The sequence below is a fragment of the Ochotona curzoniae genome, unplaced genomic scaffold, assembly GCF_017591425.1.
Source record: "Ochotona curzoniae isolate NIBS_2020 unplaced genomic scaffold, NIBS_Ocur_1.0 patch284, whole genome shotgun sequence".
Lineage (NCBI taxonomy): Eukaryota > Metazoa > Chordata > Mammalia > Lagomorpha > Ochotonidae > Ochotona > Ochotona curzoniae.
The window spans coordinates 1-22,420 of NW_024466844.1; the positions used below are offsets into that span (position 1 = coordinate 1).

Consider the following 22,420-nt stretch of genomic DNA (forward strand, 5'->3'; position numbering starts at 1 on the left):
CATGCTCCGAGGGTCCTGCTCAAGTGGTTTTGATAGTTCAACAGTTCTGAGTTACTGCCAGTCTTGCCACTCCAAGCACTATGAGGTCGTTGAAGAATCCACTGATTGACATAGTCCATCATAGAGTCTCCATTTGCCCAGTTTTTCACTGCCAACATATGGCTGAGGTGGTTGATTGACTTGTTCTGTCCTCTGTCTTTTCATGGTTAGGGTTCTGAGTCCGGCAGTTCGATTGGGGAGATCCCTAAAGAAACTTTGTCTGAGGTGTTCCCAGACCAGATTCTTGTATGTGCTAGCAAAGAGAGATCTTCCTTCCATTGGCTTACTCACAAGTGGCTACGACAGCCAGGGTGGGGCAGGCCGCCCAGGTCTTCTGCTGGGCCATCCAGTGCAGGCGCCACAGCCGGGAGCGGGACTGTGCCCTAGGATGCCAGCGTTGCGGGCAGCAGCCCAAGGCACCGCCCCCCCGCGCCACACTGTCCCTGCCATCCCTTCTCAGGAAGGCCGTAAGCTGGTCCCTGCTCTACAGCGCGGGCCCCGTGGCCCTCCGCAGTCCCTTGTCTCTGCAAAGCCCCAAGGGACCTCTTTCCTTTCCTCCTCCCCGCCTCGCACAGATCCACGTTTAAGCGACTCTTCCTGCATAAAACCAAGGATAAGAAGTACAGCCTGGAGGGCATGGAGGAGGCGGCAGAGCCCACGGTGCCCGGGCTCAGCCCACCAGATGCCACCTCCACCAAGAAGAGCCTAGAAGGTGGGTCTGCCAGAGCAGGGCCTCAGGCCAGGGTGGGGCCAACCCCAGGGTGCAGCGTGGAGGATGTGGGGTGGCTGACCCCAGGGCACAGCCATGAAGGGACTGACCTGGCCCTGGGGACGTGTACCCCAGCTGCCCCATGTCCTGCACAGCCCCTCCAGCCAGCAGAGCAGGGTCTCCAGGACCAGGGTGGGGGGTGGCCAACCCCAGGGTAGACCTGTCCCCGAATCGCACACCCCAGCTGGCCTGTCCCTGCACAGCCCCCTCGGGCCAGCAGCACCGCCAGCACGCCAAGGAGCCTGGGGGTAAAGGGAAGAAGAACCGGAACCTCAAGGTGGGCAAAATCACCGTGTCCGAGAAGTGGCGCGAGTCAGTGTTCCGCAAGATCACCAATGCCAACGAACTCAAGTACCTGGACGAGTTCCTGCTCAACAAGGTGCGGCCTCCTGGGGGCGGGGACTGGGCCGGGGAGGGTGGGGGTGCAGAGCCCCTGCTTCCCACTTCCTTCAGCTGTGAGGTCTGGATTCCAGGGAGCTGGGAGGACAGGTTGTGGTGCCCCTGCACAGTGCCCTGGCTGCTGCAGCCAACAGGTGCCCTACAGTTGCCAGAAGACAAATGGCTCCTTAGGGATTCCTCTCTTCGCCAAAGGATGGAATGGCGTTTCCCGTCTGCTGGTTGACACCCCAAATGGGCCAGGCTGTGGCCAGAGCCTGCAGCTCCAGCGGGGAGGGGGTGTTGGCATTTTGGCACAGCAAGTAAAGCTGCTGCCTGCAGTGCCAGCATCCCATAGGGGCCCAGTTCGAGTCCCGGCTGCCCCACTTCCCATCCAGCTCCCTGCCTGTGGCCTGGGAAAGCAGTGGAGGACGGCCCACAGCCTGGGGACCCTGCACCCGCGTGGGAGAGCCAGAAGGGGTTCCAGGCTTGGGACTTCAGTCAGGCCCAGCCCTGACTGACGTGGGCATTTGGAGTTTATCTCTCCCTCCTGTTAGCCGTATATATGTGCGTGTGATTCTACATGCGTTTTAATGTCCTTTCCCACAAGCTGTCAAAGCTTGCACTTTCTTCCTCGGGGACATTGGCCAGTTCTGGGGCATTGGGGTGGCCAGGACTGGGGCCGGGGGCCAAGGGCCAAGGAGCTACGTAGTGCACTGCCCCCGGGGTCAGGCGTGCTGTGGAGTCTTTGACTGCCAGGGCCCAGGGTGTGAGAGAGCAGGTGAGCCGAGGCACCCCAATGTCCCCCAGGAGCTGGCCGCCCTGCCAAGCCGTGCGTGGGCTCACCTAGCCTCTCTCCTTCCAGATAAATGATCTGCGTTCCCAGAAGACTCCCATTGAGAGCTTGTTTATCGAAGCCACCGAGAAGTTCCGGAGCAACATTAAGACCATGTACTCCGTCCCCGTATGTGCAGCCCCCGCCCCGGGACCGTGCCCCCGAGCTGTGTGCCTGCTCTGCCCCGTCCCTGCCTGTGGGGAATCACGGGCCCCGCTGTTGCCCTAGAACGGGAAGATACACGTGGGCTACAAGGACCTGATGGAGAACTATCAGATCGTCGTGGGCAACCTGGCCGCCGAGCGGGGCCACACGGACACCAACCTGGTCCTCAACCTCTTCCAGTCGCTGCTGGACGAGTTCACGCGCGGCTACACCACCAAGAACGACCTGGAGCCCGCCAAGGTGGGCAGCGCCACCCTTGCCCACCCCACCAGGCCACGCCCCTGGCTGCCTTGAGTGTCACGCCCACCCCTCCTGGCTGAGAATATTAATTTTTAGGGTACTCACTGGGACAGGCCAAGGGCCCTTGGAGGGCTGGGTGGCCCATTCCCGGGGAAGGAGGGGCGTGCAGGTCCCCAGGGAGCTCCAGCTTGGCGCTGAAGTCCTCTGCCTTCCCCACAGCAGAGCAAAGCGCAGAAGAAGAAGCGAAAACAGGAGCGTGCTGTGAGTAGGAACAAGCAGGTGTCTGAGGGCGTGGGGGGCCCGTGACCCCCACTCAGCCCCGTCCTAACCCCTGCATATCTGTGTGTGTGTGAGCTTGGGGGCCTGTGACCCCGGCTCAGCCCCGTCCCCTCCTAACCCCTGACCCGCCCCCTGCATATCTGTGTGTGTGTGAGCTTGGGGGCGTGTGAGCTTGGGGGCCCGTGACCCCGGCTCAGCCCCGTCCCCTCCTAACCCCTGCATATCTGAGTGTGTGTGAGCTTGGGGGCCTGTGACCCCGGCTCAGCCCCGTCCTAACCCCTGCATATCTGTGTGTGTGTGAGCTTGGGGGCCCGTGACCCCGGCTCAGCCCCCCGCCCTCCCCCGGCCCCACAGGTGCAGGAGCACAATGGGCACGTGTTCGCCAGCTACCAGGTGAGCATCCCGCAGTCCTGCGAGCAGTGCCTCTCCTACATCTGGCTCATGGACAAGGCCCTGCTGTGCAGTGGTGAGTGCCCAGCCCAGCCCTCCCGCACCCCAGGGGAGCCTTTCAGGAGGGGCGCACTCTGAGAGCCCTGCCCTGTGACCTCCTAGTGTGCAAGATGACCTGTCACAAGAAGTGTGTGCACAAGGTTCAGAGCTACTGTTCCTACACGAGCGGGCGCAAGGTGAGCCCCTGGGGCCCCGGAACATTCCAGATGGCCCAGGAGAAGAGGGCTGGGGGAGGGCGGGCGCAAGGTGAGCCTGTGGGTCCTGATGGTGAGGGGAGGAGAGCTGAGGATACCGGCCCCACTCCCTGTAAGATGCCTGGCAGACGGAAGCCCCACCCAGGCCCTGAGCTGCCTGTCCCCATGCCCACAGAGTGAGCCAGGCGCCGAGCCAGGCCACTTTGGCGTGTGCGTGGACAGCCTGACGAGCGACAAGGTGTCGGTGCCCGTGGTGCTGGAGAAGCTCCTGGAGCACGTGGAGATGCACGGGCTCTACACCGAGGGCCTCTACCGCAAGTCGGGCGCTGCCAACCGCACGCGGGAGCTGCGCCAGGCATTGCAGACAGGTGCAGGGGCTGCGGGCGGGGCCGTGGGCGGGGTCGAGCCAGGCTGGGCCTCCCCCGACACGGAGGGCACTCACCAGCTTCACCACCCACAGACCCCACAGCCGTGAACCTGGACAACTTCCCCATCCACGCCATCACGGGCGTGCTGAAGCAGTGGCTGCGGGAGCTGCCCGAGCCGCTCATGACCTTCGCCCAGTACAGCGACTTCCTTCGCGCCGTGGGTGAGCGCCGGATGGGGCCTGGGGGACTGAGGGTCCTGAGGGGGCAGCAGAGGGGGCAGCCACATCCAGGTGGGGGGCACTGAGGAAGCTCCTGTGTCCCCAGAGCTGCCCCAGCAGCAGGAGCAGCTAGCCGCCATCTACACCCTGCTGGAGCACCTTCCCGAGGCCAACCACAACTCCCTGGAGAGGCTCATCTTCCACCTGGTGAAGTGAGTGTCCGGCCCTCCCCGCACGGCCCCGCACTCGCCCCAGCACCTCTCCCCCCACCTGTGGTCTCTCACCCAGAAGCGAGCTGGGGGTCGGGGGCCAGGGCTCCCTTCTCTAGGCCAGGGCTCCCTCCCTTCCCCGTGCGCCCTGCCCCCTGACCCCTGCCCCCTGGTGGTGCTGCGCAGGGTGGCTCTGCTGGAAGACGTGAACCGCATGTCGCCGGGGGCGCTGGCCATCATCTTCGCACCCTGCCTCCTGCGCTGCCCAGACACCTCGGACCCGCTGACTAGCATGAAGGACGTGCTGAAGGTCACCACGTGAGTGCCCAGGAGAGGCCAGGGGGCTGCACCAGTGGCACAGTGGATTCCCTTCCCTGGTTGTGGTCTGCTCCTGCCGGGACTGGGGGGTGTGGGTCTGTTTGAGCACTTCCCCTGTGGGGACACACACCTAGGAGGGGACAAGGCCCTGCAGGAAGTCCTCCCCTCTCTCCAGAGCAGACAGGGCCTTCTGGGTTTCCCTTGGGGGTCCAAGACCCTCACAGGGCAGAGGCCGGGCAGCCCGCAGTGGGGGCCAGCAGCTTCTGCCTAGAAGTCTCTTAGCAAAGGAAGCAGGCTAGGGGTAGGCATTTGTCCCGGTGGCTAAAGAGCTGGCAGGAGTGCGCTGTGTTCAAGGCCTGACCCCGCCATGTGGGGCTCAGGAACTGCGGGTCCCAGTGTGGCAGAAGTGGTGTCGGCGACAACTTAGGGTTGTGACAAAGTAGTGAGAATGAATGATTTCAGTTAAAAGGACAGCTGGTACCTGGGCCAGTGATGGGAGCGGCCCCTCTGGTGGCGTGGGTGCATACCGCGTCCCGCGGGCCTGCTGCAGCAGGAGTCGGCTCCTGCCAAGGCCAGCTGGGTGTCACGGAGCCCTGTGCTGCAGCACCCGCCTCCTCTGGGGTGTGTGTTCCTTAGGGGGCTCCAGCCTACAGGGCCAGCGTGCTGGCAAGGGGCCAGGGGCGGCGTCAGCCTGGCAGTGGCGCCCTCACAGGGCACCCCGCGGTGTCCCAGCCCACGCTGATCACTGCACCTGGGGACGCTCCAGCCCTCCCCAGCTGCTGCCCCCGGGGGCTGCCCATGGCCAGCCCCATCACCGCCTGGCCGCCCTTCGCAGGTGCGTGGAGATGCTCATCAAGGAGCAGATGCGCAAGTACAAGGTGAAGATGGAGGAGATCAGCCAGCTGGAGGCGGCCGAGAGCATCGCCGTGCGCAGGCTGTCACTGCTGCGGCAGAACGCGGTGAGGGGCGTGGCCGCGGTGGGCGGGGCATCGTGTGGGCGTGGCCGGCGGTGGGCGGGGGCTCGGCCGGAGCAGGTGCTTCCTGGCAGGTGTGTGGCCTGCAGGGAACATCAGGTTCCCCCACGTCCTCCCGGGCAACCTCAGACATGGGTTCCCGACCCCCCGTCGTAGCCCTGGGCCCGACCGCACACCTTCTATCTCCGAGAAGGACAGACGGGGCGGCTGGGGTCAGCGGGGCCGTCTTGTCCCTAGCTGACCTGGACCCCACCCCCGGGAGCCGGACAGGAGCAGGTCCTGGGCTCCCTGGGGGCTCAGCCTCGTGACCTGGGTGGGGCACGTGGTCACCCTGCGTTCGTCTCTCCCCCCAGCCATGGCCTCTCAAACTGGGGTTCTCGTCTCCCTATGAGGGGGTCCTGGTATGTACCGGCGTGGTGTCCATGCTGCATGTCCACCAACCTGCATGCTGCGTCCCGCCGGCCCCTAGAAGGTCACAGGGGAGAGCCCTGCATGGCCTGACTGCCCCTCGGCCCCGCATGGCCTGTCTGTCCCTCGGCCCCCCCGAGAGCCCCGCATGGCCTGACCGTCCCTCGGCCCCACATGGCCTGACCGTCCCTCGGCCCCGCATGGCCTGTCTGTCCCTCGGCCCCCCCGAGAGCCCCGCATGGCCTGACCGTCCCTCGGCCCCCTGAGAGCCCCGCATGGCCTGACCGTCCCTCGGCCCCACATGGCCTGACCGTCCCTCGGCCCCGCATGGCCTGTCTGTCCCTCGGCCCCCCCGAGAGCCCCGCATGGCCTGACCGTCCCTTGGCCCCCTGAGAGCCCCGCATGGCCTGACCGTCCCTCGGCCCCACATGGCCTGACCGTCCCTCGGCCCCCTGAGAGCCCCGCATGGCCTGACCATCCCTCGGCCCCCCGAGAGCCCCGCATGGCCTGACCGTCCAGCCCTGCGTCCCCACTGAGTCTAACACCACTAACGTCCCCCTGGGGTGCACACGCCGCCTCCGGCCCTGCCCGCTCAGCCCACTGCGCCCTCTCTGCAGAGCAAGAGCCCCAAGGAGCCCGGCAGCCTGGAGGAGCTGGAGGCCCTGCCTGAAGAGGAGGCGGCGGGCGGGGACGGCGACGAGGACCGCGAGAAGGAGCTGCTGATGGAGCGCATCCAGTGCATCAAGGAGGAAAAGCAAGTGCCCGCTCGGCCCCGCCCACTGCAGCCACGCCCCCGGGACCCACCCATGGCGCATGACCACACCCATTGTCCACAGCCTCAGCCCATGACGCATAACCACGGCCACGCCCTTGTGCTCAGCCCCGCCCACCACGCCTGGCCCCGCCCACACCGCCACACCCCGGGCTCGCCCCGCCCACCGGTGCTGCTGGTCACTCCTGCCCAGCTCACCTGCATCTGACATCAGCTGTGTTAGCTCAGGCCCATCCTGCCCACCTACTCCCTGTCCGTTTCCGCCGCGGCTTCCCGTGCCCCCTGCCCAACATCCCCTGGCAGACCCGAGGGCGTGCCGGCCCTGCCCAGGTCTGACCATGGCCGACACTTGGGGAGTGACCCAGCATCTGGGTGAGCTTGCCCCAAGTAACAGATTAGTAAAGTGAGTGCCAGCGCGCTCCGGGGGCCAGGTCGCTGGGCAGCCTGAGCTCAGGCCCCGGTCAGCAGCTCCATGTGGGCCAGGCCCGCCCTGCGGCGCACCCCGAGGTGTCCAGGCCGGGACTGGGCAGTCCCCGTGGGGGCACAGCCTCCCGCCCCGCCCCAGCCGGTCCTCCCCCGGGGCGGCCTTGCACAGCGTGCCCGTCTCGCCCACAGGGAGGACATCACATACCGGCTGCCTGAGCTGGACCCGCGGGGCTCGGACGAGGAGAACGCAGACTCGGAGACCTCGGCCAGCACCGAGAGCCTCCTGGAGAAGCGGGCCGGGCGCGGGGCCCCCGAAGGTCAGTACTGAGGGGAGCCAGCTCCTGTCCTGCTCCCGGGGCCCGGGTCCTGCAGTAACCCCGCGTCTCTCTTCAAAAGGGCCCCCCGCGCCTGCGCTCCCCCGCCCCGGGGTGCCCGCCCCGAGCCCCCTTCCCCCGGCGGCCGCCCCCGCCCGCCGAAGGCCGGCCTCCTTCGTCACGGTGCGAGCGAAGACCCCCCGGCGGACCCCCGTCATGCCCACCGCCAACATCAAGCTCCCTCCGGGCCTGGCCTCGCACCTGTCCGCCGGCGTGGTCGCCACCGTGCGGCGCCGCGAGCCGCCCGCCCGCCGGCCGGACCTGGTGCACTCGCTGTACGTGGCGCCCGGGGCCCAGCTGCCCGTGCAGGCAGCCCTGGAGGCGCTGCGGGAGCAGCCAGGGCCGGCCACACCGGCCCGGCGCAGGTACTCCGACCCGCCGCTCTACTGCCTGCCACGGCCCGCCTCCCCGGGCCAGGCCCCCGGCTGAGCCCCCGAGGGAGGCACCTGGACAGGCTCCGGGCGCCACTGGAGAAGGTGCACCTGCTCAGGCCCGGCCGGCGCTGCCCAGCGCCTCTTCGTGGTTTACATAACTGAGCTGTCACAGCCTTGGTGGCAGCTGGACTTGGCGCATGTTCAAGCCTCGCCACCAAGCGCCTGCATCCTCGTGCCAGCCATGGGGGGCAGAGGAGGACGGTACCGTGGCCGCAAAGACCCAAACTCTGTCTCCAATTGGCGCTCGGCGCCGCCTGGCCGGCACAGGGCAGGACCCGGAGGAAGTGGCCGCTGCGTCCCTGAAGCGCCAGGAGTTAGGTGCAAGGAGGCCACCCCAGGCACTGCCCATCCCGTGCGACCGACCATGGGACCAGGGACCCCGGACACATGGGTGGGGAGAGCGTTGCGGGTGCACGGCAGCCACCTTGGAAGGCCACCCAGCTCACCTCGCGGGCTGGCAGGGAACCAAGGTGTGAAATAAAACTCGCCTTTCGCGACGCACTGCTGTGGGATTCCTGCCGCCACCCCTCTCTCTGACACACGCGCCCCTGCACGGGCCTGTCCACAGGGCTGGGGCAGCACCGGGGGTGGTCAAACCACGGGGGGCGAGCCCGAGGTCCAGAAGGGGGCAGGTCCAGCTTCCAGCTGAGGGCCCTGCGGGTTGCGGCCACAGCTGGATCCCTCCAGGCTGCTGTCATGTGCAGTTCCAGCCACGATGGTCATCAGGGAGCGAGCCAGCGGCTGGGAGCCTTACCAACAACTGTGTCTTCAGGAACGCAGACAGGTTTCAAAACAGCCAATTTAGTTCCATTTTGCAGACTTCTGGATTCCCTTTGTTGACACTTAAACCCCTACAAAGATCCCCCAAGCCTGGGGAGCAGCATGGTCCACCTGGCCTCACGTGGCTTCAGATGCCAGGTACATGGCCCACCCAGCCACAGCTTGGGACGCCCGCAGCCCCACTTCCCACCCAGCTCCCTGCCTGTGGCCTGGGAAAGCAGTGGAGGACGGCCCACAGCCTGGGGACCCTGCACCCGCGTGGGAGACCCGGAAGAGGCTCCTGGCTCCTGGTCAGCTGTGGCCACATGGGAAGTCAACTAATAGGCAAAATATCTCTTTTCTTTCAAAATCTGTTGCAAATTTTCAAAAATGTCACACTCAAAGAAGATTTTGGCGACACAAATGCACCGCATTCGGTCCCCTCCCCCAGGTTCGCCCTTGGAGCCTCTGGCACCAGGAGCAGCCTGCAGGCGATGGCGGGCTCGGGCCAGGCCCAAGCCGCGGGAGAGCCAGGAGCAGGGGTGCTGTCCACAGACACGCCCGTTCCCATCCCGGGTTATGGTCAGCAGGACACGAAGGGGGACATGCTGGGAGGTGGGGTTCTAAAGCCACACAGCCACCGAAGTGTCCCCACCTCACCCCGCCCAGGGCGTTGGCAGGGCCTCCCCGGTGGTGCGCGGCTGTGCCCCCCACTGATGGGCCTGGGGCCCCGGTGGTGCGCGGCTGTGCCCCCCATTGATGGGTCCCTGCAGGGCGGGCTGTGACCAGGGATGGGTCCTTGCAGGGCAGGCTGTGACCAGGGATGGGTCCCTGCAGGGCAGGCTGTGACCAGGGATGGGTCCTTGCAGGGCAGGCTGTGCCCCCCATTGATGGGTCCCTGCAGGGCAGGCTGTGACCAGGGATGGGTCCCTGCAGGGCGGGCTGTGACCAGGGATGGGTCCCTGCAGGGCAGGCTGGGCCTGGTCTCCACCCCAGACTCCGTAGCAGGCCCCATCACTCTGACCAGCCCCTCGGCCAGACGGGCTACGGGGTCAAGGCCGCGCCAGGGCGCGGGAACCCGGATCCCCGAGGTGCCAGGCAGGACCAGCCTGGCGGAACCCGGTGCGCCGGGGGCACGGTGCCGGAGGACATCTGCCTGGGTAAAGCCAGCGCGGCCGCCCTGAGTAAAGATGGCCCTATCGGCCTCCTCGCCCTTTCCCGTCCTAGGAGGCCTTCAAGCCGCAGTTCCCGCTTCCGACGGAATTCTCCCGCACACTGGTGTGTCACACAGAGACCACTGGTTAAAACGGAAACGAGAGTACTTCCGCTCCCCATAAAGGGTCTAGGGATCCGGGCACAATCGCCCGGAAGGAAGCCAAGAGGAGGCACTTCCGCCCTGCTCCAAGATGGCACCTGCGGAAGGGGTAAGCCGTTGTCCGATGGCAGCGTCGCGGCTCGAGCTCAACCTGGTGCGCCTGCTGTGCCGCTGCGAGGCGATGGCAGCCGAGCGGCGGGACCCCGACGAGTGGCGCCTGGAGAAGGTGTGTGTGTCGGGACGCCCGACTCCCGCCGGGGGCTGCGGGGCGGCCGGACCGCGGGGCTGCCGCGCTGGCCACGCCCTTCCTGCGGTGCCGCCCCGTCCCAAGAGTAGCTCCGCCCCTCTCCCGAGCCACGCCCATCGTAGCTCCGCCCCGCGGCCCATCCCCTGTAACGCCGCCTTCAGCCCCACCCCTCTCCTGGCCCCGCCCCTTTCCTGACCCCGCCCCTCCCGCAGTACGTGGGCGCCCTGGAGGACATGCTGCAGGCCCTCAAGGCTCAGGCCAGGTAGGTGGGTGGGGGTCCCACGGACTCGGGCCCCCAACTCTGTCCCTGCCGCCCAGCGCCCTGCCTCCGGAGCTGGGGTCCCCCCGCGAGCCCCGCAAGCCCCGCAAGCCCGCCTCTGCCGTGGGGTCCTCCCGCAAGCCCGCCTCTGCCGTGGGGTCCTCCCGCAAGCCCGCCTCTGCCGTGGGGTCCCCCCCGCAAGCCCGCCTCTGCCGTGGGGTCCCCCCGCAAGCCCCGCAAGCCCGCCTCTGCCGTGGGGTCCCCGCAAGCCCGCCTCTGCCGTGGGGTCCTCCTGCAAGCCCCGCAAGCCCGCCTCTGCCGTGGGGTCCCCCCGCAAGCCCGCCTCTGCCGTGGGGTCCCCCCGCAAGCCCGCCTCTGAGTTGGGGGTCCCCCGGATTCGGGTCCCCCGCCTTCTCACCGCTGAACTGCCCTGGCCGTCCAGCAAGCCCGCGTCCGAGGTGCTCGGCGAGTACTCACGCAAGGTGGACTTCCTGAGAGGCCTGCTGCAGGCCGAGAAGCTGGTGAGCCCCACGCAGGTGGAGGGCAGCAGGGAGCAGGGGGAGCCCCCACGCCACCCCAGCCTCCCCGGCCCCCCGCCGTGACCCCTGCAATGCCCCGCTCCCCGCAGACCTCGCCGTCCGAGAAGGCGTTGGCCAACCAGTTCCTGACCCCGGGCCGCGTGCCCACAACAGCCCGGGAGCGCGTGCCGGCCACCAGGACGGTGCACCTGCAGTCACGGGCACGCTACACTGACGAGATGCGCAGCGAGCTGCTGGGCACGGTGCGGCCCGGGGACCTCGCGGAAGGCGGGTGGGAGGCCAGCAGACAGGGACGCTTGGTGGCCGGGCCATGTGCATTGGTGCTGGTGGTCAGTCCCGTGGGACACGAGGTTGCCGTCTTCTCCAAGAGCCTGGTTCAAGTCCGACCTTGTCCAATTCTGACCTGGACCCTGAGTGGCAGGGGGAGGGTGAGGTCCGTGCCAGCCACGTGGCCGACTCAGACGGAGTGCCCTGGTCCCTGGGCTGTCCTCTGATGCTTTCTCAGGCTCATAAGCAGGATGGGAAGTGGAGCAGCTGGGACTTGAGCCAGCAGCTCTGTGGGCTGCCAGTTCTGCAGGCAGTGGCCTTACCCACTGTGCCACGCTGCCAGGCTGCTGCCAGGACCCTGCCTTCCCACTCCTCCGTTGGCGCAGACAGGTGGCCATTGGGCCTGTGGGCAGCATGGTGCCCTGTCACTGGGTGGGAGACGTGGGGCATGCAGGCCCGGGTACCAGCCTCACACCTCTGCCCTTCTCCCCCCCAGGACCCAGCTGGTGAGTCGCCCTCGGCCAAAACAGGATCCAGTGTCCATTCCCCCTGCCCCATCCCTCTCAGCCCCTCCCGCTTGGCATCCCCTGCAGGTCCGGAGGGGGTGTCAGTTTTCCAGGTTACCCCTGGGGGGGGCAGAGTGGGGCCGAAGCTGTTGGAGGATCCTTAGAGAGCGGGCATGGCACTAGGGCTTTGAGGCATTGTCAGGAGCCTGCGGGCCAGGCACCAGAGCACACCTCATCCTCTGCTCTTTCCTGTCTGGGCCGTTTCACTTCTAGAACCAGAAGTGGACGTGCGAAGGCGGAGGTGAGTGGGTTCAGGCCTGGGGCAGGGTGGAGGGGAGGAGTCTTCCCGTACCCCACTCCTTGGGGGCACCCCCACCCCGGCTGCAGTGGGGACCCCGTGGGGACGTGTCGCTCTGTTCTCTCCGGCTGGGCAGCGGCGCTGCGGGACCCAGGGCGGCTGATGAGAAGCAGTCGGCGGCCGAGCTAGACCTGGTCTTGCAGCGGCAGCAGGCCCTACAGGAGAAGCTAGCCGAGGAGATGCTGGGCCTGGCCCGGAGCCTCAAGAGCAACACGCTGGCCGCCCAGAGCGTCATCAAGAAGGACAACCAGGTAAGGGCCGGGGAGCGGGGTCCAGGGGACTGCAGGCCGGGGAGCGGGGTCCAGGGGGCCTGCAGGCCCGGGAGCGGGGTCCAGGGGGGCTGCAGGCCCGGGAGCGGGGTCCAGGGGGGCTGCAGGCCGGGGAGCGGGGTCCAGGGGGGCTGCAGGCCGGGGAGCGGGGTCCAGGGGGGCTGCAGGCCGGGGAGCGGGGTCCAGGGGGGCTGCAGGCCGGGGAGCGGGGTCCAGGGGGGCTGCAGGCCGGGGAGCGGGGTCCAGGGGCCTGAGCACCCCATGCCCCCACAGACCCTGTCGCACTCGCTGAAGATGGCCGACCAGAGCCTGGAGAAGCTCAAGACGGAGTCGGAGCGGCTGGAGCAGCACGCGCAGAAGTCAGTCAACTGGCTGCTCTGGGCCATGCTCATCGTGGTCTGCTTCATCTTCATCAGCATGATCCTCTTCATCCGCATCATGCCCAAGCTCAAGTGAGGACGGCTGGGGCCTTCTCTGACCGCCGCTGGACGCCCCGGACCCCCTGGACCCCCTGGACCTGCCTGCCCCTGCTGGACCCCCGGACCCCCTGGACCCCCTGGACCTGCCTGCCCCTGCTGGACACCCTGGACCCCCCGGACCCGCCTGCCCCTGCTGGACCCCCGGAACCCCTGGACCTGCTGGACCCCCTGGACCCGCCTGCTCCACCTGCTCCTGCTGGACCCCCTGGACCCCCCGGGACCCGCCTGCCCCTGCTGGACCCCCTGGACCCCCTGGACCTGCTGGACCCCCTGGACCCCCTGGACCCGCCTGCCCCTGCTGGACCCCCTGGACCCCCTGGACCCGCCGGCTCCCACTGCCCCCACCCGCCCCCGGGAAGTGAGGCGGGAAGGGCGGCGACCGAGGAGAAGGGCACCGGGCCTGGAATGGCATCAACATTCTTAAAATATAAAGGATGAATAAACACAGACTCGGGTCCATGCACCAAGCACGGCTAAGGGGAGGGCACTTCCGCCCCCCGCCGGGCCCCGCCCCGCCCGGACACGCCCACCCAGGGCTGCTTCCGGCCGCCAGGCCACGCCCGGCGCAAGGCCGGGGCGGCGAGGGCCGCTTCCGCCCCGAGCCGGGCCCCGCCCCGTGCCCTCCGCCCGGCGGCCTGACCCCGCGGGCCGCATCCGCCGCAGCGCTCGCTCGGCCCGGATCCCGCAGGCCTCCGCCGACAGCCGGACGCTGGGCCAGGTGACACCGCCGCGCGGGGAGAGGCGCCCTGACGTCACGGCTCGGGGACCCTCCGCTCTTCCCGGTGCCGCTGCTGGGGGGTGGGGCCGCCGAGGGCCAATGGGCGTGCAACTAGAGCTTGGGCGTGGCTTGACTGGGTGGGGCGGAGCCGGGGCCATGGCTTAGGGCGATTGGGCGGGGTCGGGGCGTGGCTTCTCACAGGGAGGTGTGGGCGTGGCTTTGCTGGATGAGGCGTGGCCTGGTTGGGCAGAGATGAGCTGGGGGCGGAGCGCGAGGCTTGCTGTGCTCAGCGTGGTGGGCGGGGATTGCTGGGCGTGGCCTGTCGTGAATGGGGCGGGGCTTGCTTTCAGGGCGTGGCCTGTTGCGAACGGGGGCGGGGCTTGCGTGCTGGGGGCGGGCCTGACGGGGCGTGGCTTGCTGCGTGTCCCCAGGTCGCCCCCCGGCCCCGGGGTGGCCCCGCCCCACCTCGCAGGGCCCGCCCCCCGGCCCCGGGACCCCCACACAGGCCCATGCCCGTCCGGGAGCGCCCCTCGAAGGCCCGGGGCTGCCGGGGCACCCCGCACCCCGACCCGCCCGGCCCGGGACCCCCGGTGAGTGGGACCCCGTGAGTGGGACCCCGTGAGTGGGACCCCCGTGAGTGGGACCCCGTGAGTGGGTCCCCCGTGAGTGGGACCCCGTGAGTGGGACCCCGTGAGTGGGACCCCCGTGAGTGGGACCCCGTGAGTGGGACCCCAGTGAGTGGGACCCCCGTGAGTGGGACCCCGTGAGTGGGACCCCGTGAGTGGGACCCCCGTGAGTGGGACCCCGTGAGTGGGACCCCCGTGAGTGGGACCCTGTGAGTGGGACCCCCGGTGAGTGGGACCCCGTGAGTGGGACCCCCGTGAGTGGGTCCCCCGTGAGTGGGACCCCGTGAGTGGGACCCCGTGAGTGGGACGCGGGGGCCTGGGACCTCCTGGGTCCCCACACACCCTGAGCTCCTGCAGCGCCCCGGCTCCTCGCGCCCTGCAGGCCTGCGCCCCCCACGCCCCCCACGCCCTCGGAGCCCACGCCGTGAAGCCCAGGAAGATCGTGTTCCAGGATGAGCTGCCTGCCCGGGCCCCACGGGGCGCCCCAAGTCCCGTAGGAGCCCCCCCAGCCAGGCGCACCCCCAGGCCCGACCCGGTGCCTGACTACGAGCTGTGAGTGAGGGGCAATCACGCTGGGGCTTCCACGGATGTATAAGAGCTTGCCAGTTGGCTTTCTTTTTTTAAAAAGGCCATACGGAGAGGGTACTGCAGCAGGTGCATTTGGGGGGCATGGGGGAGTCAGCCCTTTCACTCCCCAGCCCCCCTCATCCTCCGTAGCAAGTACCCCGCCATCAGCAGCGAGAGGGAGCGGACCCGCTACGCCGCCGTGTTCCAGGACCAGTACGGGGAGTTCCTGCAGCTGCAGCAGGAGCTGGGCTGCGTGCAGGCCAGGCTGAGGCGGCTGGAGGCCCTGCTGGCGGCCCTGCCCCCTCCCCGCAGCCAGGTCAGTGCCGGGGACCCCCACCCCGGCTGGCTGCCTCGGCCTCCCCACACTCCCGCCTCAGCCTCCTCCTCCTCCTCCTCGGCAGAGGGAGGCCCAGGCCGCGGCCCGCGTGTGGACGGAGCTGGACAGGAAGCGGACGGTGAGCTGGGGGCGGGCGGCAAGGCCGGGGCGCCTGCACCCCGTGTGCGGGACGGGGAGGGAGGGCCAGACCGCCACCGGCGCCCGCCGGCTCTCACCCCACGCAGGACCCCGGCCTCCTGGACAAGCAGGCCCGCTGCCGCTACCTCAAGGGGAAACTGAGGCACCTCAAGGGGCAGATCCGCAAGTTCCAGGAGCAGCAGGACAGCGAGGGCTCCGTGTACTTCTGAGCGAGCTGGGCTTCGGCTGGCGGCCCCCTCCTCCAGGAAGCCCCCGGGACCCTCCCGCCTCACTGTGCCCCAGTGCAATAAACGCGTATGAGGCACCTGCTGTATACAGCTGCTGGCCCTCCCCGACACAGGGCACTCAGGGGCTCGGCATTGTCCCCAGAGGTGGGCGGCACCCGGCGTCTCCGACAAAGGGCGTGGGCTCGGCATCGGGGAGTCAGGAAAGTCAGGGACCCCATGAGAACGCCGGAATCCCACTGCGGAAGGATTGGGGGCAGCCCTGGCCGCAGAACGCACCAGGTGCAGTGTTGGGGTCAGCCAGAAGGGGCGTTCTCCATCCCCAAGTCTTTACAACACCACCTTCACCAAGAGGGGCACTCTGGGTGGGGCTCTGTAGGGCGATTAGGAGTCCGGCTGCTCAGTCACCCTGGAGGGACAGCTGAGGCTGCTCCAGTAAGACCCCACCCGGCCTGCGCCCAGCTCAGGCCACTCGGCCACTGCTGCAGCACTGCCAGCCCAGAGTGGCAGGGATCCAGGGGTTGCAGCCTGCGTCCACATATCCCCCCACGAAGCCAGATGCCCACCCCATGGGGCATCTTTGCTGGACAGCTTGTATCTGCTGACATGTAACCCCCAGCGCCAACTCCACGGACTCGGGGGCTTTCGGGGGTGGCTTTTTCTCCCCCCATTTCACAAGGACACGCGGCAGAAGTCTGGGATCTCGGAATGTAAACGCCCGAGGGTTTCAGGCGTGGCTCGATCCGGCTCGAGGCCAAGCCAGAGTTCACGCAGGGGGAGGACTCACTTCCTGTGGACTCACTTCCTGTGAGGTGTCCGGCCTGTCCACGCACACTTGGGGGAGTAAGCTGAGACCCAGAATATTCCGCCAAGAGCTGGGAGTAAAGGGTGCCCCATAAGCAAGGGGTCCCCCCTTTTCACCCACCGCTACCCTCCAAATAATGCGGCCTGCACAGGTAGGAAATATCTTTATTCTTGGCTTGGATTTGCCATCGTGTGGTGTCCAGCGTGGATCACGCACTGCCTGGCCCCCACGCAGCCCCCCGCGGGTCCGGACGCCAGGCCTTCGTCCATCACACTGCGCTCGGGGGCGGGGAGGAGCCGCCCCCAAACAAGAGCCCGTGCGGTGTCCCCGACCAACTCGTGGCTGGAGCAGTGAGTCCATTTTTGGTTTCATGATCATTTTTAAAAAACAGAAAAGACAAAACATTTCACAGTCTCTCTTAAAAACAAAACTGAGGAGGCGGGGGAGGGGCTGGTCCCTGTGGCCGCCCCGTCGGGGGGCGCACCCCGCAGCCTTCCTGTCCCTCAACCCCGTGCACCCCAAGAGGGGGGTCTGGGGGCGCACCCCGTGAGGCGGGTCTGGGGGCGCACCCCGTGAGGCGGGTCTGGGGGCGCACCCCGTGAGGCGGGTCTGGGGGCGCACCCCGTGAGGCGGGCCTGGGGGCGCACCCCGTGAGGCGGGTCTGGGGGCGCTAGCCGGAGCCGTAGGGCCAGTTGAAGGTGCTCCCCGACAGCAGCATGTCGCGGATCAGCGTCTCGATGGGCGTCTTGCCCACCAGGCGCATGAAGAAGAGCTGTGAGATGAGGGAGGCGGGCACGGCGCGCAGGGCGGGCAGGCGCAGCAGCAGGCGCCCGAAGCGCTGGGGCTGCGACGGGTACTGGGCGCGCACGTACTCGGTCAGCGCCACCTGCGCCTTCTCCTGCAGGCTCTCCACGTGCGCGGGGTCCGAGAGGCCGCAGGCATCTGGGGGGCGGGACGGAGGAGCACCCGGGTCAGAGCTGGGGGTGCGGGAGGCGGGCACAGCCCTATGTGTCCGAGCCACCTCGCCGAGTGCCCGGCCTGGGGCGGGTCCCTGGCCCCCCTGGCCTCCCGTGGGCGCAGGGCCTTTCCCACCCCCGCAGGCGGATCACAGGAGCGGGGCTGAGGGGGAGCCCCTGTGCTGAGCCCGCGCCTTCGGCGCTGCTACTCGCAGCAGTACGGCAAGGCTGGGCAGCTGGCGAGCCAGCAGGGGGACCGGCCTCTGCAGGACGGAGCCGGGCCACGCCCACACCCCACTGCCCACCCTGGGAGGTGGGGTCTGGTCGGAAAGCCCCGAAGTGGGGTGCCTGGGACCTCCTCCCCCCCGCCCCGCACCTAACCCAGGGAATTAGGGCGCCTGGGCGGCCATCAGGGCCGGGGGAGCCGCGCGGCTCGGGGTCCTTGGGGGGTGGCACGTGGGGAAAGGAAGAATCGCCTGGTTTACATCAACTCCCGTCCCTCGCTGCCTGCGAGTCGGGGGGCGGGAAAGGACTCGGGGCGCGCTCTGGGTCCCCACCCCCCTGGGAAGGACTCGGGGCGCGCTCTGGGTCCCCACCCCCCTGGGAAGGAGGACTCGGGGCGCGCTCTGGGTCCCCACCCCCCTGGGAAGGACTCGGGCGCGCTCTGGGTCCCCAACCCCGGGAAGGAGGACTCGGGGACCCCACCCGCCCCAGGGCACGCCCGCTCACCCGGTGTGAACAGCGCGATGGCCTTGAGGCAGCCGTACTCGGCCGAGTCCACCTGCAGGCGGCCCAGCTTGTCCACCTGCTCCTGGAAGGCGCGCACCTGGTCCATGAAGGCCACGGCGCGCTCGGCGGCCATGGGCGCGGCGTGCAGGCCGGCGGCGGCCAGCAGCGGCGCCGTGTGCAGGGGCAGCGCGGCCTGCGCCGCGTTCAGCACGAACAGCTCGCTCCAGCTGAGGCGCAGCAGCGCCACCTGATCGGCCACCGGCAGCTCCGGGAAGAAGGGCGCGTGGCGCGCCCACTCCACCGTGCTGAAGAGCAGCCGCGCAGCCAGCTCGCACACGTTGTCGATGCCCAGCACGGCGCCCGCCGCTCCCGCTCCGCCGCCGCCTCCCGCTCCGCCGGCCCCGCACGCGCCCGCGCCGCCGAAGCGCCCCGCCGCCGCCGGGTAAGGCTCGGCCCGCAGCAGCTGCGCGATCAGCTCCGACACCGGCTGCCCCGGGAACAGGTCCCCGCCGCCGCCGCCGCCTCCCGCTGCTGCCGCTGCGGCCGCCGCTGCTGCCACGGCCAGCGCCGAGCCCGGGGGGCTGCCGGAGGAGGCGGCCACCGCGCCGGGCAGCGAGTGCGGGATGCGGCCACGCTGCACGGCTGCGGGGATGGAGAGAGGGGGGAGACGGCCGTCAGAGCGCACCCCTGTACCCAGACCCTGTGCGCTCCTGAGCCCTAACACTAACCCCTGTACCCAGAACCCTGTGCGCTCCTGAGCCCTAACACTAACCCTTGAACCCCGTGTGCACCCATGAACACCCCTAACCCCTGAACCCCGTGCGCACCCATGAACACCCCTAACCCCTGAACCCCGTGCGCACCCATGAACACCCCTAACCCCTGAACCCCGCCACGTGTGCACCCATGAACACCCCTAACCCCTGAACCCCGTGTGCACCCATGAACACCCCTAACCCCTGAACCCCGCCCCGTGTGCACCCATGAACACCCCTAACCCTAACCCCTGAACCCCGTGCGCACCCATGAACACCCCTAACCTCTGAACCCCGCCCCGTGCACACGCATGAACACCCCTAACCCCTGAACCCCGTGCGCACCATGAACACCCCTAACCCTGACCCCTGAACCCCGTGTGCACCCATGAACACCCCTAACCCCTGAACCCCGTGCGCGCCCATGAACACCCCAACCCTAACCCTAACCCCTGAACCCCGTGCGCACCCATGAACACCCCTAACCCCTGAACCCCGCCCCGTGCGCACTTATGAGCCTTAGCTCTGATCCCTGAATCCTGTGCGCTCCTGACCCCTAGCACTAACCCCTGAACCCCGCCCCGTGCGCGCCCATGAACACCCCTAACCCCTGAACCCCGTGCGCACCCATGAACACCCCTAACCCCTGAAACCAGCACCTTGTACATCCCTGAACCCCAACCCTAACCCCTGACCTACCTTCCCCCTACGCACCTCTGAACCTCAACTCTGATCCCTGAATCCCATGCCCTGCGCGCTGCTGAACCCTAGCACTAACCCCTGAACCCCAACCCTAACCGCAGAACCCCACCTCCTGTGTGCCCCTGAACCTGCCCCCGTGTGCCCCTGAACCCTGCCTCCTGTGTGCCCCTGAACCCTAACCCCATGTGTGCCCCTGAACCCGCCCTCTGTGTGCCCCTGAACCCTGACCCTAACCCCTGAGGCCCACTTCCTGGCCCAGGGCATGGCCTGGGCACTTTTCCAGGGCTGTGGGACTCCCACCCGCACCCAAGGCAAGCAGACAAGAGGGAAACCGAGGCACATTTGGCTGCCTGCCCAGCGGGTGTGTGCCAGGCAGGGGGAGGCGGGAAGGAAGGGGCAGCCTGCCAAGCAGAGGCTAATTAATGAGCCTTAATGAGTTGGCATGCCCAGCCTTATCATGGCCGGGGTGAAGGCAGGGTCAAGCCAGCACCCTCCCCTCCCTTGAGGCGGGCGCCAGCAGGGCAGGCAGAGCAGCCCCACGGCGCCACCTCCCACCCCAGGGCCTTTGCACATGCTCGGTCCCCAGCCCTTCCTCCTCCTCCTCTCCTTCCCCACTCAGCCCAGGCCCCTCACAAGCCTCCCCACTCAGCCCTGGATGCTCAGCTGCTCCACCTGTGAAATGACAAGCTGCCCGGGGAACAGCTGGCCAACAGCCCCTTCCGGAACGCCTGGTGTGTGCCAGCGCCCTGCATCACCCACCAGGAGGGCTTCCTGGAGGAGGAGGGACATCGGAACCCCACAGGGGAGAGTCAGCCTGTACTAAGGTGGGACTCCGCCGGCAGGATGCAGCGGGACCCCGGCTCTTGGCATCCAAGCACAAGTGGGGTGGGAGGACATGCGAGTCACCCCGAATTTCAAGCAGCCAAAGGCAGCAACTTCCAAGCAACTCAGAACAAACTTTCCCAGCTTCTCCCAGAGGCCTGGTGAGGACACTCTGTTCTGGGGCGTGGCAGGCTAAACCACCGCTACCGATGACAGCCTCATCCCATTCGGGCACAGGTTCATGTCCCGGCTGCCCCACTTCCCATCCAGCTCCCTGCCTGTGGCCTGGGAAAGCAGTGGAGGACGGCCCACAGCCTTGGGACCCTGCACCCGCGTGGGAGACCAGGAAGAAGCTCCTGGCTTCTGGCTTCAGACTGGCTCAGCTCTGGCTGTTGTGGCCACTTGGGGAGTGAATTAGCAGACGGAAGATCTCTTAACTTTGCCTTCCAGATACACAACATTTCTCAAAAACAGTACAGGCTGAAAGTAAGAGAGACTCAAGGCAGACTGGGATGCCAGGCTGCCCTGGGCCATGCCCTCCCTCGGGCGTCCGGGGTTAGCGCGAGGGCAGTGCCCTGTGACTCCCTCAGCCAGTCCCTGCCTTAGGCAAACAGAAGGCAGGGCTAGACAGAGAGAGAGCGCTCAAATAAAAAACCAGCAGCGCCTCCTCATTCTGCAGGGGGCGGGAGAGGGGGGCAGGTGGACCCTGACCCCCCCCCAGCACAGCAGCTGGGCCACCCGCTGCCCCGTTCCCCTGGCCATAATTGGATTCCCCCAGCGGCTGCCTGCTGCCCCGGGGGCTGCTGGCCGGAGGAGGGGGGCAGTAACGAGGTTAGCCGGCGCCAGAGCCCGCCCCGCGCCTGGCCGTGACTGTGGCCGGCGCCTGCCCCCACCCCACGCACGCCCGCGGCCCTGAGTGCTCACCCTCCTTGCGCATGCCAACTCGGAAGCACTTCTTGAGGCGGCAGTACTGGCACTGGTTGCGATGGTGCTGGTCGATCTGGCAGTCACGGTTGGACCTGGTGTGTGGGGGGGACACAGAAGTCAGGGCCCCCCACTCCTCCAGAAGGGAGCCCCAAGCTAGACAGCTGGCCTCCAGGGCGGCGGGAGAGGGTGCTGGGAAGTGGGTTCTGTAGGATGCATAGGAGTTCAGCTGGTGAGCAGAAGTGGGGCTCCTGAGCAGAAGAAGGTAGCCCTAAACAAAGGTTTGCAAAGACCCAGGAGGTGGGGCAGGGCCTCAGCTGCTCGGGGAGTCCCCGCGTGGCGCACGCCGAGGTGGACTGCGTTAATACCCAGCGAATAAGAGGACAAAGGCATTCCTGACCCTCGGGAAGGGCCCACAGCTAAGCCCCTCTGTGCAGGACAACCCCTGTCACGGCCCAGGACACTTCCTCCAGGCAGCCCTTGGGGGCTGTGCACGGGAGAGGGGAGACTAAGGGAGCCCCCTACCCGCCCCCCAGACACCTGCCGAGGGTGTGGGGGCGGTGCCCGGCCCGGGCGGCTGCAGAACAAAGCGCCGGCAGCGGGGCAGCAGTGGGAGGACCAACCGAGCAGTCGGGTGGAACCGGCCAGGCCCGGGGCCAGCCAGGGCGGCACGGCCTGGGGGCAGGGCGCCTGACCTCCCAGGAGGCCCTGAACCTTTGGCCTCCACTTCCAGGGCGGTTGGAGCCCTGCCCAGGCCTCTCTCCCTCACCCTCCACGGCTGCCTTCTGCCCCCAGCCCGGACTCTCCCAAGCCTACTTCCTGCCTTGCCTGGGTGATCCCAGCTCACCCCGCATACCCTTCCCACTTAAAGAGCCACCTCCCCCAGGCAGCCCTCCTGGCCTCCTATGAGCTTAAACCCTGGTTATCAAACGCTGAGCCTGGGGGCTGGGCAGGGTGGGGGTGAGGGCCTCCTGGCATCCAACCGGCCAGCAAAATCGGAGAGGCCCAGAGAGGGACACGGCCTGGCCAGGCCGCACACAGCACGGCCTGCCAGTGCTTCCCCGGCGCCATTCCCCAAAGACCCGGGCCCTGAAAGTTGGAAAGTTATTCCAGTGGCAAGAACGAGGTCAAGTCGGATGGCCCAGTTAGTGCGGGAGCAGGGAGGTGGCGAGGCAGCGCACGGCAGGCGGGCACACTCAGCCACTTGGGGCCCCTCCTTCCTTCCCTGTCTGGGGGTCTTGGCTCCACAGACACCCCAGCTCGTCCCGCTCC

At 67.9% G+C, this 22,420-nt stretch overlaps 4 protein-coding genes across 5 annotated transcripts; 3 read left to right on the forward strand and 1 right to left on the reverse strand.

The window, feature by feature from the left end:
* The first annotated feature begins 442 nt into the window (after nucleotides 1-442).
* Nucleotides 443-8,348, forward strand: LOC121167003 (unconventional myosin-IXb-like). Its single transcript, XM_040996349.1, has 15 exons — nucleotides 443-751; nucleotides 1,012-1,187; nucleotides 2,049-2,147; nucleotides 2,247-2,423; nucleotides 2,643-2,684; nucleotides 3,057-3,168; nucleotides 3,255-3,328; nucleotides 3,522-3,714; nucleotides 3,807-3,935; nucleotides 4,039-4,144; nucleotides 4,328-4,459; nucleotides 5,295-5,418; nucleotides 6,459-6,595; nucleotides 7,229-7,356; nucleotides 7,436-8,348. The coding sequence occupies exons 1-15, from the start codon at nucleotides 676-678 to the stop codon at nucleotides 7,840-7,842; spliced, it is 2,112 nt and encodes a 703-aa protein (XP_040852283.1). The 5' UTR covers nucleotides 443-675; the 3' UTR covers nucleotides 7,843-8,348.
* A 1,664-nt stretch (nucleotides 8,349-10,012) lies between these two features.
* On the forward strand, nucleotides 10,013-12,882 carry LOC121167002 (vesicle transport protein USE1). 2 transcript variants are annotated; one of them, XM_040996348.1, is made up of 8 exons: nucleotides 10,027-10,147; nucleotides 10,381-10,430; nucleotides 10,870-10,948; nucleotides 11,056-11,208; nucleotides 11,730-11,739; nucleotides 12,013-12,040; nucleotides 12,174-12,348; nucleotides 12,640-12,882. In XM_040996348.1, the coding sequence occupies exons 1-8, from the start codon at nucleotides 10,046-10,048 to the stop codon at nucleotides 12,820-12,822; spliced, it is 780 nt and encodes a 259-aa protein (XP_040852282.1). In that variant the 5' UTR covers nucleotides 10,027-10,045; the 3' UTR covers nucleotides 12,823-12,882. The 2 variants fall into 2 exon arrangements, with proteins under 2 accessions (XP_040852281.1, XP_040852282.1); XM_040996347.1 differs by lacking the exon at nucleotides 11,730-11,739 and having other exon boundaries at nucleotides 10,013-10,147; nucleotides 11,056-11,233; nucleotides 12,022-12,040.
* A 421-nt stretch (nucleotides 12,883-13,303) lies between these two features.
* LOC121167000 (occludin/ELL domain-containing protein 1-like) lies at nucleotides 13,304-15,528 on the forward strand. Its single transcript, XM_040996345.1, has 7 exons — nucleotides 13,304-13,312; nucleotides 13,399-13,563; nucleotides 13,995-14,157; nucleotides 14,492-14,741; nucleotides 14,907-15,072; nucleotides 15,158-15,211; nucleotides 15,318-15,528. Exons 1-7 carry the CDS (start codon nucleotides 13,304-13,306, stop codon nucleotides 15,438-15,440), a joined length of 930 nt encoding a protein of 309 aa, XP_040852279.1. The 3' UTR covers nucleotides 15,441-15,528.
* Nucleotides 15,529-16,884: 1,356 nt separating this feature from the next.
* Nucleotides 16,885-21,243, reverse strand: LOC121167001 (nuclear receptor subfamily 2 group F member 6-like; the record flags this gene model as incomplete). Its single annotated transcript, XM_040996346.1, has 3 exons — nucleotides 16,885-17,202; nucleotides 17,946-18,587; nucleotides 21,149-21,243. Coding segments are annotated over 3 exons (1,009 nt in total), but the record flags the coding sequence as incomplete, so codon positions are not given.
* Between the last annotated feature and the right edge of the window lie 1,177 nt (nucleotides 21,244-22,420).